Source organism: Sturnus vulgaris, chromosome 2 (genome assembly GCF_052056855.1).
Source record: "Sturnus vulgaris isolate bStuVul1 chromosome 2, bStuVul1.hap1, whole genome shotgun sequence".
Taxonomy (NCBI): domain Eukaryota; kingdom Metazoa; phylum Chordata; class Aves; order Passeriformes; family Sturnidae; genus Sturnus; species Sturnus vulgaris.
In genome coordinates, this window is record NC_142244.1 from 110,847,808 (window position 1) to 110,865,849 (window position 18,042).

Sequence of the window (18,042 nt, forward strand, 5' to 3'; positions counted from 1 at the left end):
CACCAAGCTGCTGTAAAAATATCCTCCAGCCAAAAATGGGGAGAGAGAAATGGGCAACTACATGGCCAAGAGGAGCTGTGCCACTTCCTAAGAGCATGAAGCAGTCACTCCCTTTTTGCTTCCTGGGAATGTAAAGCAGGAACAGAGACTGTGGTGAGAGGCTGGAAGTGTTCAAGCACTGAGATTGCACAGCCTGAGCTCTATTATTCCCTCACCTCAATTTAAAAAGTGGGTTGTGATCGTAAGAGCATTTAAATACGCTCCAGGTTACTCTTTAGCCTCTGCATTTTCATTAATTATGTGATGCAGTCTGACTCATGCTCTTATGTAAGTAGTGAGCTGTAATGAAGTCCCGTGTTGTGGCTGTTTAGTGCAGAGCTGTAAGGGATCACTGGTGTTTTCACTTAAACACAACACTTCTCTCCAAGAGGGCTTTGAACTTCAAGAATAGGAACAGGCAACGTCAAATTTTGTCTCTCTTCTGTAGCTGTAGAGGAGGTGTGTGACAGCAGGGGTTGTTCTCATCTAACTGGATGGGTTATCGGGTAGAGTCTGGGGAAAATCAGACCGTTTACAAAATTGTTTTTTGCTGAGAAACTGCTGCCTCCCACAATTTATCTCAATAGGGTTTTTTTTTGTAAAAGGTGCTGCAGGTCAGGAACAGGAATTATTTTCTCATCTGAAATAACTGAAGTCTTCTGGTTCATACTCAGAACCTCAACATTGATGTGGGAACCTCCAGCCATGACTCTGTGATGTGTCACATCTCCTGCAATGAACAGCCTGGAGGTGGGATGGAAAGGATAAGACTTATGGCAGGTCTAATATTCGTGTTTTCAATCAGATTTGCATTTTGACAGCAGTGGTAGGATTAGAGCTGTGGCAAGATGAGCTATGTTGGTAGTACAAAAGAGACTCCAGCCAGTGTAACTTCAAGGAAGGAGAATTTTCTGTGAAACCTTAAATAAAAAAAGTGCACTGGTGTAAATACTGAACCTTGCCTATGCAGTGTTATTTTTCTGGGAACAGAAGTGTACAGGATGAGTTTACTGGAATATATTTGCATATATAAATGCTGGTCTAAAGCCAGAAATGCCAAATCCCTTGTTCAAACCCTCCCCAAAGGCCATTCTACCAAATCCCTGCATACCATACACAAAGGCTGATTTAACTCCAAAACAGAGATAGCACATGGTATTTTTCCCTCCTCCCCACAAAAATGTACAACAGAAAATGCCAGAAACCTTGTATTACTAATCAAGAACAGCTTTTCTTTATCACAGGATTTTAATAGATGTTTTGTACAGAATATAACTAATAATCCAATCACTCATGCACTCTCCTCCACTTAATTCAATTTCCTGTAACAGCCTGGTGATTGCAATCACTTCTCTGATTGTAGCAATTGTAAAGCCCTGCTCCTGTTCGTCCAGTCATGATAGATAACTGAATGCACTGACTCTGTACCTAAATCAAAATGGAGCAGCAGCAGATTGGAATTGCAGCAATACAGGAGAAAAATCAGGCCCATCTGAGATTTTTATTTTTGTAATAGATTTTAAATCATTGGAGGTCAGTTGCTCTCCTTTCTCAGTGAGGAAAGTGAGGGGGAAAAAAATCCTCAACCTGTCTACCTGTGATTCATGCTCTAAACATGTGCATGCTGAAGAACCTGAGCCAGAGAACTGGGGCCACAGCAGTCTGTGTACGGATGTGTCCTTGGGCTGCTTTTGTTCCACAAGAACACAATCACACAATCACACAATGGTTTGCACTGGAAGGGACCTTAGAGATAATTTTGTTCCAATCTCGCTGCTGTGGGCAGGCAATCTTCCACTAGACATGCTCAAGAGAGCCCCATCCAACCTGGCCCTGAACACCTTCAGATTCCTGGCCCTCATCACACTCAGAATTTCTTCCTAACAAACTAATCTAAGCCTATCCTCCTTCAGCTTGAGGCCTTTTCTATCACTGCATGCCCTTCTGAAAATCGCTCTCCAGCTCTCTTTAGCCCCTTTAGGCTGCTCTAAGTTTCCCTGGAGCCTTCTCTTCCCCAGACTGAACTGCCCCAGTGCCCTCAACCTGTCTCCACAGGAGAGGTGCTCCAACCCTTGCACGACCTCAGTTGCTCTTCTCTGTCTCCTTCCACAGGTCCATGTCCTTGGTGTGTCCAGTCCTGATTTCCTTAACCACTGACTGCTGTTAGGCAGCAGAGAGAAGGCAGCTTGGAGTACAGCTGTGTCCACCACCCTATGGGCTCTTACCCTCCTTGCTCCTTTACAGGGAGGTCAGCATTAACCTTACTGTTTGTTTGGTCAGGTTTGGAAGAGAAATGGTATTTCTGTGATTTTTTTTTTTGTCACCCTTTCCCCTTTTTCCTACCAGTAACATTTGGAAAGCCCAGGGCTTCCTTGCTCCTCAGCTGCTCATCCTGGCAAACTTGGCACTACCATCTGCAGAGTTAAAGGTGCATCTTGATCTTCTTGGCCTTTGGCATCTGTACTGCAGGGCCAATCCATGCCTTCACAGCTGCTGCTGGGTGTTCAGCAGCACTCTCCCAACACTGGGAAGCAGATCATCCTGTTCAGAAGACATAGCATACCCCCACACTGCTCCTCCTTGGTGCTGTCATGCTTTGGCCCACAAATTAGCTTTTGTTAGCTGGTGTCAAGGCTGACTTACCTCTCTTCACATCCACTCTCTCATAAATTCACTTGCAGGACCAATCTTTTTAAAAGAGTTTTCTTTCCTTTCCTTTCCTTTTTAGGATGTGAGAGGCCAAATTCTGATTAAGGATTGCTTTAAAGATGCTGGTAAAACTGTTCTTCTGCGGACACCACTGTAAAATTTAAAACTCTACTTTTATGGTCAAACAAGCATTTGGCTGAAAAAAGACTCTGCTCTGGAAGGGCAAGAATGAACAGCACAAATGATGGAGTGCTAGTTCAGACAGTCAAATCATGCATCATACCCTATGAACAGGCATCCAAACTAACTCACAGTTTCACTCCTCTGATACTTGTGTTCTTCATTCATGATGTGAATTCTTTGCAGTGGATTGTCAAGACTGTGGGCTGAAATAGAACAAATGAAATGTTTTTCCTGTTTTGATTGCCTCCTGGTATTTTTTTATTAAACAGGGAACATTTTTTTCTTAATTTCAAAGTGATGACTTGCAAACAAGTATTTTCACAGCTCTGGAAGTGACAAATCCTTGATGACATTTCCCTGGAGTAATGTTTCTCTGCCATCAAGCAACAGCCTGGTCTGTCTCCAAGGTGAAGAGGGGGAAAAAACAGTCTGCTATTCCAAGACTGTTGGACATTAAAAGCCACAAGCACAAGTGTAGCAGGTAAGAGCGTATGTTCCTATCAAGAATTGCAGGACATGGGCCTTAGTAATTACTGCTCCTTCATCATATTCCCTGTGGCAATGACTTCCACGCTCCTGCTATCACCAATTTTCTCCTTGCTGCTGCTGAAAATCGATGCTTGTGTTGCCTTTGGCTTAAGGTTTTTGTCTGTGATTGACACTTTTTTAGTGGAACTAAAAGGTAGCAGTGGGTTCCTCGTACGCTTTCAATGTGAGGCTAATGTCTTTTATAATGGTTTGCAGAAAGATCTTTTGAACCAACTTTTGCATCAGTCGACCAACTGTAACCCCCAAGAGGAATTTTAGACAACTATCTGTTTGCAAAACAATATTTTATTAATAAAAAGAATTATGAACAGTAAGAAAGAAACCCCAGTTTTACACTGAATGAAAAATCCAAAATAAACTCCCAGAAACATGCCTCAGTTCTTCACTCTCTGTACAAGAAATTCCATTAGGTAGTAAATCCTACATCCACATTCATCCAGCTGTGGGGTCCCCAGCAGGAGGAAGGACATCAACCTGTCAGAGCAAGTCCAGAGAAGGCCACCAAGGTGATGAGAGGGACAGAACACCTCTCCTGTGAGAAAAGGCTGAGAGAATGGGGATTGTTCAGCCTGGAAAAGAGAAGGCTTAGGGGTGACCTAATTGTGGGCTTCCAGTCCCTGAACAGAGCCTACAGAAAAGATGGGGAGGGATTTTTTACAAGAGTGGAGTGACAAACAAGGGGGAATGGCTTCAACTTGTAAGAAAACAGGTTCAGTTTAGTGAAAAATACTTCACTGTGAGGGTGGTGAAGCACTGGCACACAGGCTGCCCAGAGAAGCTGTGGCTGCACCACCCCTGGCTGTGTTCAAGGCCAGGCTCGATGGGGCTCTGAGCAACCTGGTCTAGTGCAAGATGTCCCTGTCCACGGCAGCAGGGATGGAACTCGATGACATTTAAAGTCACTTCCAACCCAGGCCATTCTATGATCTATGATTCTATGATGACTGAAAGTACAAAAGAGCATTGTGCACCCTTCTATGCAGAGCAGCTACATGGCTGGACAGATTTACCAATACACACAAAAAATCACATCAGTGATTAAAAACGCCATGCTTTGTGTAGCACCAAGGGGAGAATTATGTGGATTAAAAAAAATTCACAACTGCAGGCCCTGAAATACTGAATTAGGGACAAGACTGACCAATTTCTGCTTGCAGTTTCATCTCATCTTTTCTCAAGGGGAATTTGTCAATAAGGGCAAAGAGCTCAGCTGGTGTTGCAGGGAAAGGGTAGCGTTCCTTGTCCATGCCGTGCTTGTCCATCACCACGATGTTGAAATTGTAATGGGGGATCCTCAGCAGCAGCCTGCAAAGTAAGGAACTGGTTTTGTTAAAGGGCAGCACCAGTCTCTTGAGTCTGAGCAGAGGGAAGTGGGAATGGTCACAGAGGCTACAGAGTCCAGTTGGTTTCAACATTAACAAAGTTCCAGATAAAGAACAGGTGCCTGTAGGTGCTGCAGGCTCTGCCTCAGCACTAGAGGAGTGTCAAGGTGACTGCACCTGCCATTACCCATTGCTGTCACAAGAGTGAAACAAGGTTAGACAAAAAAGGTAATATGAACATTGCCTAAAGAAAATCCTTGTGATGATGCTTGAGTTTTAAGTAAGACTATTCTCCTTCTTGGCTTCCATTTCTTGGCTTTCCTCGGTATAGAAATTACAGTAACAAAAAGCAGGACAAAATTATTGGAGTCTGCTTTCACTGCTACCTAGTAATAACAATCATCTGTGACTCTAATTTTAGAGGAATAAAAGCCACTGCTAATCATGGAGGAGTCCTTCTTCCAAAGTGGTGGAAGTGGTCATTTAAGCTCCTCAAGCAGCAAAAGCTACATAAGTAACAAAAGTTTGTCAGTGATGCTCTTTTCATCATTTGCCTGAAGGAGTAATGTACTAGAAGATCCTTAGATATGCAGTCAGTCAACATCATTAGTGTGGGGTAAATAATTTCAGGCAGCCATGACAGAATGAGAGAAAACTGCCATGAAGAAGAGTCTGGGGGGATTTTGGAAAGGTGTGAAGCACCAAAATTGGCCTTCCTCAGCCTCCTAACAAGTCGGAATGCTCTAGGCATAGTCTTGTCACAATTAGGGAGCTTGGCCATTAAATTCAAACTAAAATAAAGATTAAAGCTAAGCCATGGTGACAGAAAACTATATTCATTTTCTGCCATATATCACCTATGAAAAAATGCTTCTAAAAATCCAAATGCTAAACTGTGCTTTCCAAAGTTTGAAATGGGGTATCTGTGCTCATTAGCTTCCTGAAACGTCAATTTGGGACAACACCTTCACTCTTAAAAGTGCATTTCATATTGATCTGAGCACCTTGCAGAACTGAAAAGCTGTTAATTCACACACTAAGCAACAAAAAAGAAAAAAATCAATGAGTGCAGAGCAGGTCATACAATACCAATTTCTGAAATGTAGCTTCATTAAAGGTTGCAAGGGATCAGGTGTTAAGAGAGCTTATTATTTTCTACAGAGCCATAAGAAAACCATTTCAACTTTAATAAAAGTGTCTTTATTCTAAAAAAAAAACACGTGTTTTTGTGCTCTCCTTTTTCTTTTATTGAGAACAGGTTTTTTTAAATAAGTTTTTAAAATCCCCTCTCTGCTGTGTCAGCAATTTTCATTGCCTACAATTAAAACTTAATCCCTTTCCTCGGGCATATAACAGGTTAAGTTGCCTAAAATGCTCCTTGACTTTTTTCTGAACAACTCTTTATTTTCCTGCCAACGAGGCCTTCACTTTTGGCTTTTTTTTCTTTTCCAGTCCCTAGGAAATGCTGGCACTTGAAGTCTCCCTTTCCAGTGGAAACCAATCCTCTGCCAGCCTAAACCCAAGTCAAAAACAGTTTAGGCACCTCAATAAAACTGCTGATGCTGCAGTCAGGCTGGGAAGGCTGAGATAATTTCCTCTTTAAAACACTGCCCATCTCACTCCTACATGTGGGACTTCAAAGAGTTTCCTCTTTAACTGCTTCCCCTTTGGGCATGGCCACAACCACCACCAGCCTTGGTGCAGAGGATGGGCTGTCTCTGCCACTTGGGGCTGTCCTTACAAAGGAACAACTCCAATACAAATACAGACAGACTCTGAAGTGTTTTCAGTGGCAGCACCCAAAAATATACTTATATGCCTATGAACACAGACAAATATATAATTAAACATATTATTGTGTTTTAGTTTGCTGTAATTATTACATATAGAGCAAATTAATTCTTAAGTGTGCTCACCAATATCTACTTTCCAGTGTCTAGCTGTGTATATTAGAGTAGAATACATGTATTTGGAGAGTAAGATGCAAGGATCAAAAGCAATGCATCTTGCAGGATAAGGTGCAAAGCCAACAGCAGTGAGAGCTTCCTTTACCTGAGCTGTAGGGCAAGTGATGGGGGCAGCAGCTTCACTCCTATTCTTCCTATCTGTGCTGGGAAGACACCAACCAGTTCCACCACGGTGACGTGCCGCAGGTCTAACCCGCACTGTGCCGGCTGCGAGGGGTAAGAGGAGAAAGAGGGGTGTTGGTTATTCCTGAGAGAACTGGGGGATGTTTGGAGTGTGCAGCAAGTGTCCACAGAGTCCCCTCTTCTTATGTTAGTTGAATGTTTTAAACTGATTTGAGAGCATATTCTGCAGACACTCAGATTCTCATGGCAAAGAATGGGAGCTTAATGACTCAAGTGGAGGTTAAGCAACAGATTCTCAGATACTCTAAGAAAACCAACACAGAGACCACCCAGGAGAAATATCAACTTGTGTCTGTAGTTACATGAAAAGATGTCAAGATATTAAGCATTATACCAAAAATCTTATTTGGCAATCAAAGAAAATTATGTGAAACAGAAGTTGACTGCAGAAAGTTTTCTTCCATGCCAGCTCATTTGCCCATTTGTCAAGAAGTGGAAAATGTGCTATAGCCATTAAATTCAGTTTGATCAATATATTGAATTCTCTTGCCAGGTTTATCTAATAGGGAAAAGGAGCTGGTTTTGTTTTTTTCTTTTCTTAAATACAACTGTCATTTAAGCCAGCAGTTAAACATCATCATATTCATATCTCAATGATTATTTATACTGCATTTTGTTACAACTTGTGAGAAGGAAAAACAAGATGGAAACACTTGTAAAGGAGTGTCTCCTTTCCTTCCTTTCCCTGAGGACACAGATATATTTTGGAGATCTATCCCTAAGTCTAGCAAAAAACCAACAAAGGCATCACACAACACATAAAAAGGAAAATTACCAGGTGTTTTGGGGTTTTTGGAACAAATCACCCCAGTGTTATCTCCAGCACTCTGGATGATTTCTGTGCTGTGTCTCTGGCCCTTTGTGGTTCTGGTGCACTTTCTATTTTTGAAGCTATTCGCACTTCCTTGGATTGTAGTTGCAAATTCTGTAAGCCTGGTCTGCAGGAGCTGCTTAAGAGCTGGAGGGTTAGGTTTGGGTTTTTTAAAAACTTCTTCAGCAGCTGAGATAGGGAATTATTATTGAGACCAAGTTAAATTAATCTGGGGAGAATGGAAGGGCCAGAACTGCCTGGGCTTCAGTGACTGGTCAGAGGCAGCACAATCCAGAATTGAGCTGAGTTAGAGAGTGGGGGGCTATTTCAACCCAAACCCCTGTAAAAAGGATTAATCTGAAACCATGACTGCTTGAGCCAGATCTTCCAGTGGCTACAACGGAACAGCTGAAGTTTGTGGGTCTATATAAAACAGTGGAGTTTGTCCTCTTGTGTCTTTCTTTAAAGAAAAGAAATAGTCGCACATCGCCCTTAAATATGTTTTACCTGCAGCATCCCCAGCTGCATCCTGTAGAAGAAGTTAGCTGCAGTAGGGGTTGAAATAATTAGCAGTCTCCGCTTCTCATAAAATTGATCTAGAAGTGCAGCTGCAGTCCTCACATTCACATTAATATTCATGGCTGGAATAAAATTAAAAATTATGGAGCATACTGAAAACAGATCTATTTCTAGAGGCAGAGTTAGACAACAGAAATACAAGAACAAGACAAAATAATAAAGAAGATATGAGTGAAATGCTGGCCTCGTTGTAGCCAACAATTTTACTGCAGACTGTTCTAACTTGCACAATGGAATGACTCCAGAATGTGTTACTTTGTGGAAGGCTTTGAGCTAAAACAAACTCTAGGAAGGAGCACTCAAAGGTGGCAAAGGCTTCAGTCATAAGTGCGAACTGGCAGGGGAGACAAAGATGATGTTAAGTTTCCTACCTCTGGGACACTGCAACTGTATTCCATCCCACACCCCCTTCCCAAATTCTCACTGCCCTAAGAACCATTGTGCTGGATTCCTCCTGGCAGAGTGGTGAAATACTCACTTACGTGTACAGGTTGGCTCCACTCCTGACCACCCCAAATTGTACTGGCAGACTCGAGCTGGGCTTCCTTGCAGCTCGTAGCCACCAATGCAGGAGAACTCACAGGTAGCCCCATAGTTATTTCCATCACCTGAGCACTTGATGTAGCCATTATCTGGGGCATTTAACTTCACACAGCGCCTGACTTTGAGCAAGAGGAAAAAAAAACAAAATGAAAGACACAGAATGAATCACCATTGGTTACTAAGGTAGCACAGGTCAGTGCAATACCAGTACCAAAGACATTTTTCTGTTTGCTTTCTGTATTATTAGTCACGTACTTAAAAACCCCAAGCAACCAACCTGAACTCCCCCACCCCTCACTCTTACATAAAATGAAACAGATGTGTAGGTGTATGCATGTGACAAAAGGTCATGGAGCACAAAGGCCTGAAGCTGAAAACTATAGGTCACCTCTGTATATTCAACTCCAGAGGTTAATATCTGCACCTGTGAAAGGGCAGCCCTGCTTGAGAGATGTGAGCCTCAGCTGAAAAAAATGCCTTCACCTCCTGGTTCCAGCAGCTCATAGCCTACGTATCACAGAGAAGCTGTCAGGAGGGAAGGGGCGTGGAGCTGGAGGCAGGGCTGATCAAAGCAGCTCTTCCTGGATGTGCAGGAGTGCTGCAGACCTGGCCCCCAGGGCCTTCAGCAAGACTATATCCCTTTCAGAATCACCACAGGAGTTTATATACACAGACATATGCAGATAAATACAGAAACGAAGACATCTGCAAATTGCCTACAAAGCCAAGTGCAAATCAGTGTCTGTATTTCAGGGTACAACATCATCCTTACCTCTGACTTTAACAAGAAATTTACAAGTGCCTTTGTTTTCAGCTCTGTCATACACAGTATACTGGATTTTGTGGTCGCCTTCTGGAAAATGTGACCCTGGTGGCAGGCCTTTCAAAATAACACTAAACCAAGAGATAAAAGGAGACAGACATTCATAAATTCACCAGTATTTATTTACTCACAATGCTGTAAAAGCCTGAAGTGGGATGTTTGTGGCATGCCAGGGTTGTCTGGCTGCCTGCAGGACAGAAAATTTGAGACTAAGCAAAGGAAGAAGCTGGGCAGCAGCAACCAGAGCATTTAAATTTGCTACCTAGAGCCCACGCTGCTGAGACAAGGAGGTTAGAGTGGGCAGGATGTGCTCCCTTCCTATAAAACAATCCAAAGTGTAGCCAAGCCCATCACGCCCAGAGGAACTCAAGCTTCCTTCTACTTACATAAGAAAAAGTCAACATTAAGAAAGAAAACTCCCAGCCTCTTACAGTAGGGATGTATTCCCATTTGGCTTCTCTGAGCTGCTCCTATGATTGTCATTGTGACCATAAATATGTACAGAAATGGAACAGAAAGTGAGATTCAGTGTCACAGCAGAAGAGTGTAGTGATCCACAGCAGTATTTTCACCTGGAATTTGCCCCTGTCCAGCAAATAAGATGGGATAATTCAGAAGTATAAAACATAATCTCAGTATTGAAGCAGAGAGCATGTAACCTAAGAGGTTTCCATGTAATGGAAAAGCTTTTGTACTTCTGAAACTAAAGGACTGTACATTTATGAAAAGCACTGCATACTCTATGAAACAGCACAGTTTAGCAATGTTTTATAAAAACAGAGATGTGATTTATGACAAAGCTTCCACTGAGTCAAGAGCTTGGCTCTTTTGAGCCGACAACAGTTACTGGTATGACAAAATCTACATGGGATATTCCCCTTTTTTTTTTTTGCCTATCAGATCTTCCTTTGTCAAAGGCTTAGGAATGTCTTCATTCTGATATTTTGCAAGTTTTTACTTTACCAGGTGTAATTTTTGATGTTGTTAATTGTCACCGTATTGTTACGTCAGACCTTAAGGGCAACTAAGCTTTTAATTATGTAACGGATTCTTCTTTATGAAATTATTAAATTATAGCAGTAAAGGGCAATATCATTGTCTTTCATCAGTTTTTTGTATCCACATGAAACTGTAAACATCTTTAAGCTTAGCAACTTTGAGCTTTTAAGCTTAACCAGTCCACTAATGTAACGATGTAACTTGCTTACTGGAAGAAACAGATTTACATGCTCCCACCATTAAAATAATCCAGATAGATTGACCTAAATTCCACAAGATAAAAATGGAAAAAACCAGAGAAAGTAGTACCACCAGTAGTACACCCTGTTCCTCTGGAAAATGGGTCTGTGAAAACACAGAAACTGACAAATTTTGAAGTGTTATGCCTAAACCCAATGTTTAAATCCATCAAAGCTACAAACAAGAAATGTTACTTTAAAGGTAACTGCAGAATCCTGGAACATCAGTAGCCAGCACTACCTTAGGAAGAAACCTTAAGATGATTGCAGATATTATTTTGCAACACACTTTTGTTTTTTTTAAATAGTCAAACCTACCTCTTCTGTTACCTCCAATGCACTACTCAGCTTTCATTCCTATGTACAAAAGGTAACTTGGTGTAAGAAAACTTGCTGATTATGAGACCCCAAAGAAGCTCTGCAGAACTTCACAGGTGCAGCCAAAAAGCTGATGTTGTTTATTCCACCAGCTCTAAATAACCACAACTGGGTATCCAGCTCCTGAACAACTCACCTCCAAACTGCCAGCTTTTCCAGTTAAACGTAAAATTCTTTATAGAGCTGTGATATGTGACAGCGACAAAAAACCATCTTGGATGAATGAAGGGAAAAGGATACCTGGCCTGCTGAATTGCTACCAAAAGAGTAAGAAGGAGAAAATGCAGACGTGGATATTTTCACGTACTCGGTGAGAATGCCGTCGGCAGTGTCCCGCCCCTCCGGGGTATCCCAGAACACTCTGGCTGTCAGCTTGTTGGGCTCCGCCGTTTTCTCCTTCACGCTCGGGCACTGGATCCTCGGAGGTTCAGTATCTGTTTAAACGAATGTCACAGAAAAGGGCACTGCAGCACCTGCTAGAGCTCTGCATTTTCTTCACAGCTCCTTCCCTTGCTGTCAGGGTAACCCGGGACAACCCCCAGCTGGCCTCCTCAGCCCTGGATTCATCCCAGCCAAGGCACCTGGAGCTTCTACTTCTCACCTTTTTGTAGGAAGAGCTGACATCGATCAGCCCTTTGCAAAGCAAAAAACCCAGCTAAAAGTAGTTACTGTAAATTTCTGTACGTAGTTCAGTTAAAAAGTAACATCGGCAAATGGATGGCTTTGAACTCCAAGGAGGGACGTCCAAGATCACAGCCAAGGAGCCTGGATGTTCTGTTTATCTGCATTCTTTTCTTCGTTCATCCGGGCAGTAGTTAATGTGATTAAGAGCATTTTAAAAGCACACTGAACATCAATCTGTCTCTGCACAGTAACTTTACATGTTACTCTTAATATGCTGGGTATTTTTCCTACAGTAATGGCAACATGAGAAACAACAGAAGCCTGGCACAATTACCATTCTGTGGAGAATCAATGTGACATTTGATTTTTTCCTAGTAACTCTTATAATAATGTCTTACATCAGTAGCCAGCACTACTAGGACAAGCATTCTATCAATATAGCCTCAGGATTTGACAAAAGGATGACTTAGCCTGGTGACAGCCATTTACCACAACCTCTGTTATACAATCAGCAGAGAAAGGCAATCTCTCCAGAAGAAAAGACAGTGACATTTTTCAGTCTTCTAGAGGAAATATCTACTTCCATGCATATTACAGTCCATTAAAGATGTAATGGAAATATCATTCAAGTGAGTATTGGCATTTTTAGCTAACTGATAACCAAAACCAGCTGTGTTATTGATTTTTCTTTTAATCAAAATTATTTCAGCAACATGAGGGATAGCCTCCCTCTTACAGGGTGGGGACAGGAGACAGCCTGCTTTGTTAGGACAGAATACTCACTAACTGTAAGGACTTCTGTAAGTCACGGCTGGAACATATCTAATTTAAAAAATATATATATTTCCCCCCCTCCCTTTTAATGAATACGTTTGACTATTGAAAGGACTTATGCCTTTCCTACGTGAATCTTCACTGCTGCACTGCAAAGCCAACATAATTTAGTGCAAAAATGCTACACAGTGCAACTGCAGTACAAAAAGGTAGAGGAAAGCCCCTTGTTTTCAAGAGCACTTTAAGTTCAGGTTTGAAGTAATTTTAGCCATACTCAATGCCAGAAGCTGTGGAATCCCCAAGACACTTCCATGAATGGATACCAGCCCCATGCCTCTGATCTCAAGTAGCATCCCTACTGTGCACAGTGCAACTAATTGCATATAAAAGTTAAGAAATTAAACAGCCTTTTCTGTCTTTGTATTTCATTGCTCCCCCCAATTTCACTTCTCAATTGGAAGAGAGCTGTTCAGTCAGTCCTCTCCTGGCCACTGTGTAGGCTGCAGTTCTGCAGCTTCTGAATTACACTAAAGAACAAGTGTTCAATTGCAAACATCATTATACTGTTAGAATTATGTCCGGCCACAATTACGTCTGTGATGTCTGGTCACAAACAAATATCTATCCTGACTATCAAGAGGTCAAAATACAACCTAATGAAAGTCTGCTAACAGCTGATCTCACTATTTGCATATAGGAACTGTGTGCACACAAGATTTGAAGGAACCTTCTCCAAACTATGTAGTATTACCACAACTTAAATCTTAGTATTACTTTTACTCGGTTACTTGGCACCTGTAATCCTAGGCAAAAATTGGGACTTGAAACCCTAGCCAACAACTACTCCACATTTTTGGAATAAAAAAGAAATGTTAGTGCTAACTTAGCCTCTTTTCTTTGCTGCTTAAGGTACTTGCTTACTTTACTCTGCAAGACAACATCCTTTGTAATAAGCACACCATCTCTACGAACAGATGAGCTTCAGGAAGTGCCAGGAAATACAGAGGACAATAATTTATCATTTCCAAACTTAAAAGGTTTATTTTCCTTCCTCTGCCCCACACCACTGAGAAGGACAAAGCTTGTTTTTGCAAACAAAAACAAGAGACACCACAAACAGTCTAGACCTAAGCAGCTCATTTCTACATTTGTACAACACCAAGTAACAGGAAACCTGAAAAGTATTTTATGAACATCAGGCCACAGCTGAGAGGCTCCAAAGCCATTTGCCAACCTAGACTGAGCCACAGACATTGTGAGGAAAACCAAGTTATCATACACACAAGACACTAAGCATAAACATTCTACCACCCATATGCTTTAAATTACTGGTAGCCACTTCAGATGGCCAAAAAATACTTTCCTTTGTGGGTGGCTGCTGAAGCATTTATCAGAGGCTTCCCAGAAACAGGGGCAGCAGGCTGAGACTTCACTATGTGCTGAAATTTTTAGTAGTCAGGAAAGTTAAATCTCAATGTTTGTTTATCTCTCTTCTGATTTATGTATATAGAAATACTTCTTCCAGCCGAGGTTCCCAGGAGACTACTGACTATGTAATGAAAATTGCTGGCATAACTAGAGTGAACCAGGCTGAAATTTAAATTAGCTCACTGCAACCATGCTGGTAAGTACAATCCATTCGCATTCTCTGGATATATTTGAAGACCATGATCCCAAGGAAGAAAAATTCAGACAACAGATTTACTTTCAAACCTGTTTTTAATCATTAAGCAGAAGAGTGAGACAGACTCCAGCACAGGGAACATGCCAGAAGAGCAGCACAGTAATCCCAGGCTACCAAGGAGCTGCTCACTTAGGAATCACCAAAGGATATTAGAAGCATTGTAAAGTGCTGGCCATTTACATCAGACTCATCTCTATTAAAGTGGTAATGCTTGGCTACTCACTTTGGACTGAAAGTGAGTGACAGAACCTTGCAGCCTTGGTTCTCTGCTTCCTTAAGAGAGACAGCTGCTTTTTCTCCCCATCAGCTGAATAAAGGCTGTCTGGAATTTGTGTGTGCAGCACTTGGGCACTGGCAGGGACCTCAGGATGCAGAGCAAACACCCCACTCACCAACACAGGCTGCTGGCCGGCCGCTCCAGGCTTTGTTGTCCATGCAGGTGACAATGCGGTCCCCCTTCAGCTGGTACCCCGGCGAGCAGTAGTACTCACACCTCGAGCCAAAGTAGGCACCATCCAAACACTTGAAGCCCCCATTGGTCGGCATGGACAGGGTAGGACAACGCTTTTCTGGGAAAGGAAACAAAGATTTCTGGAAACCTGCTATCCTTCCTTTACAGTAATGCACACGTGGGGTATTACATAGGAATAAAAATACAGGTGGCAACAAGTGGGAGAAAGTCTTGTTCCACGTGAGGTTTTTCCACACTGTTCTCATTAGCTGCATTTCAAATTTAGCTCTACATAAGTCTGATACAATTATTTATATGAGAAAAGGAATGACAAGTACCTATTCCTCTCTTCTCAGAAAGTATTTTATTGTAAGAGCCCATTTAGACACCTGTGTACAAACTGTGTCAAATTAGAAAGTCTAAGATGGGCAATATTTTAAAACAGCTTTATGGCTCTGTCACAATACTATTCCCACAAATCGAAATCTCACACTGATAAAATATTCCCTATCTGCCAAGAATGTTTGAACCACTGAGATGCTTGTCACGTCATGTACCCCGTGAGACCCTCAACAACAAACGAATCTACATATCCAAGCACAATGCCAACCTTTAAAAGAAAAAATAAAAATAAAATAAAATAAATTTTAAAAATCCAAAGATCAGTTTCAAATAAGGATTTATTGTCTGAACCCGGAGCACAAGTCACACACACCGAGATTCTGCAACAACTTACGTTTGCACAGCACCTTCCCAGACCAGCGTTTGCTTGACTGACAAATTAGCTGGTGAGGGCCATGCAGCTCGTAGCCTTTTTGACAGCGAATATCACATCTTGTGCCCAACACATTCTTGTAATATTCCCCTTGAGGTGTCCTGCAGTTTGCATAACCATGTTTCACTTTAATGGGGGAGCACCACGGTGTTTCTGGCACGGAGAAGAAAAAAAGCCCCACACATGGAAATCAGAAAGATGTGAAAGTTCAGACACAAATATAAAATCACTTTGCTTAATCAAGGTCACACAGAAAAAAAGGAAAAAACTCTTATTTAAAAAGCGACCAATCTTTAAAGTGGAGAACACTGCAGAGGCACACACACATGAGGAGGTCAGCCCTTTAAAGACCGGAAGCATTTTTTATGACAAACATTAAAGATTGTAGCCATTATATTGGAGGGGTTGGGAGGGCAGGTGGGGTTTTACTATGCTCTTTGTCCATGGAATAAGTGTGCCACCATGTGGGCAGTTTGATGACAACTGGGCTGTTCTTCCCCCTTGTTTTTAAGCACACACATTTAACTGCTCTTTGATAAGAGAAGTTTTCATTAGGAACACCTTGGTCTAGCTGCAGTTGTCAATTTTCCACATTTAGCTTAGTGCTCATTAAAAATATTAAGCTCTACTTCCGTAATAATCCGTGCCTTGTAAAACTCCGTGATGGTTCAAGCTCTCCCACAGTTAGAAGATACCAATTATATAAATCATATTGCCAATGTGTCACGTTGAACCTGCTCAAACTGAAACTTTATTAACCTTTATAACCAGGGCTACACCGTACCCACCTTGTGAGGATTTACCACCACACCGTGGTGCTGATGAGAACAGTATCAAGTAGAGACTTCCCTTCCCAGCCAAAGTTTCACATCCTTTGTTTAGCTTTGACAAAAGGGTGCACGAAGAAAGCGGGCAGCTCCTCAGTAGGAGTTTCCTACACAAGGAGTGACTAAGCCCGTCCCTTTCTCAGATCCAAGATTTGAAAAGCATCTATTGGGAGAGGAGAGAGGGAGGAAGGCAGGGATTGCAAAGCAAAAGGGGAAAGATGTCAAATCCTGAAATCCTGTGTGACAATGTGTGACATGAGGGAGGGGCACGAAGAAACATTTTAATTTTGTAAGAAAGGTGTAAAAAAACCCTAAACAAACAGAACGCATGAGTTTTAGCCTTCATACTTACAAAGTCACAAATAACACTAAAAAAAATTTCTAGATCATGTTTTGCAGATGTTCACTTCTTCCTAAATTCCCATAGTTATTAAATACATTTTCCTATACTAGCTGGATCAGCCCCAAACATAAATAAACAATAATCAATACAGCATTTCTTATACATGGAATATTTATATTCAGTGTGCTGTGTCTCTAGGACATATTTACACTCTCCTAATGGAGTGTACACTTTACACTTAAATGCACTTTACACTTAAATGGACTTTACACTTTAATTGAGTTTACACTTTACATCTGTATTTTGCAGTGCTGGTCCTGAGTAAACACAAATAGCATCTGCTGACTAAAATCAGTGACTAATTATTAATATTTTGCCTAGACCAAGGGTGCATTTCCTCTAAACTAGTCCATTTCTGAAGCAGTTGTACAGTGATGTGCTTATTTTTGTCTTTCACTAATACAAGTAAAAACCCTTTACAAAGATGTGTAGGTTAAATTATTCTCAGTGTTACCAAATACACAGTAATGAGGCACAGGACACAAGCAGGACAGTCTAATAGCCCACCTCAGGTTAAGGTAGAGTACAGTTCAGCTTTTTGGCTCAGCCACACAATCATCCCAGCTCTGTTTCTTCCCAGCTATAAGCCTGTTTTCTCAATGTCAAATACATCCTCTGCTCCTTACCTTACAATTATGCTAAGTGCTTTGGTGTAAAGTGGGTTTTGGTTTGGGTGTTTGGTTCTTTTTAGAACTATTTCCTGTCCTTCACACTAATCTCTATCCCGCAGCTCCCACAACACATTTAAAAAATCTCCACATCCACTGACTAGGGCCATTTTGTTGAGGGGCTGTATGACAGTGGCTCCCATTTTTCGTGCTTGTTGTGCACCAAATTAAAGCTAAGACAGATGAGGAGTGTGAGCTCCTCAACAGAAGGATGGGCACAGAAGTCAACTTCTGAAAAAATGAGTGATGCCAACACCCAGCTCTGCCTCCTTAACTGCCAGCCCAGGGCTGCTGGTGCAGTCTCAGGCACCACCTCCAACCTCTGGGGAAGCCACACATCTTGGATTCTCAGCCTCTGTCTCATTCCCCTCCTGGAGAAATCGTCCTACTCCTGAGCTTTCCAATAATTTCTGCTTCAGTGGTCTCACGCCCAAACTCTCCAGCTTTTCTGTCCCAGTTGTTCTTCCCATGCCCTGAGACCTTAAACTTCAATCTATTTACACATCCAAGCTTGTAAGATTTCCTTAACTAATAAACAGGGCTCAGATTTTCTGCAGAAGGGCTTAAACCCG

The 18,042-nt window shown here is 41.9% G+C and overlaps 1 protein-coding gene across 4 annotated transcripts in view; it reads right to left on the bottom strand.

Annotated features, from left to right (window-relative positions):
- Positions 1-3,687: 3,687 nt before the first annotated feature.
- Positions 3,688-18,042, bottom strand: part of SRPX (sushi repeat containing protein X-linked) — a 40,436-nt gene continuing 26,081 nt past the window's right edge. For all 4 annotated transcript variants that reach the window (XM_088160371.1, XM_014876850.2, XM_088160372.1 and 1 more), the window contains 8 exons: positions 15,534-15,725; positions 14,739-14,915; positions 11,572-11,698; positions 9,598-9,719; positions 8,765-8,944; positions 8,211-8,344; positions 6,795-6,916; positions 3,688-4,725 (listed from right to left, as the gene is read on the bottom strand). In XM_088160371.1, the coding sequence (XP_088016497.1) occupies positions 4,545-4,725; positions 6,795-6,916; positions 8,211-8,344; positions 8,765-8,944; positions 9,598-9,719; positions 11,572-11,698; positions 14,739-14,915; positions 15,534-15,725 (1,235 nt within the window). In that variant the 3' untranslated portion in view covers positions 3,688-4,544. The remainder of the gene's footprint in view (positions 4,726-6,794; positions 6,917-8,210; positions 8,345-8,764; positions 8,945-9,597; positions 9,720-11,571; positions 11,699-14,738; positions 14,916-15,533; positions 15,726-18,042) is intronic.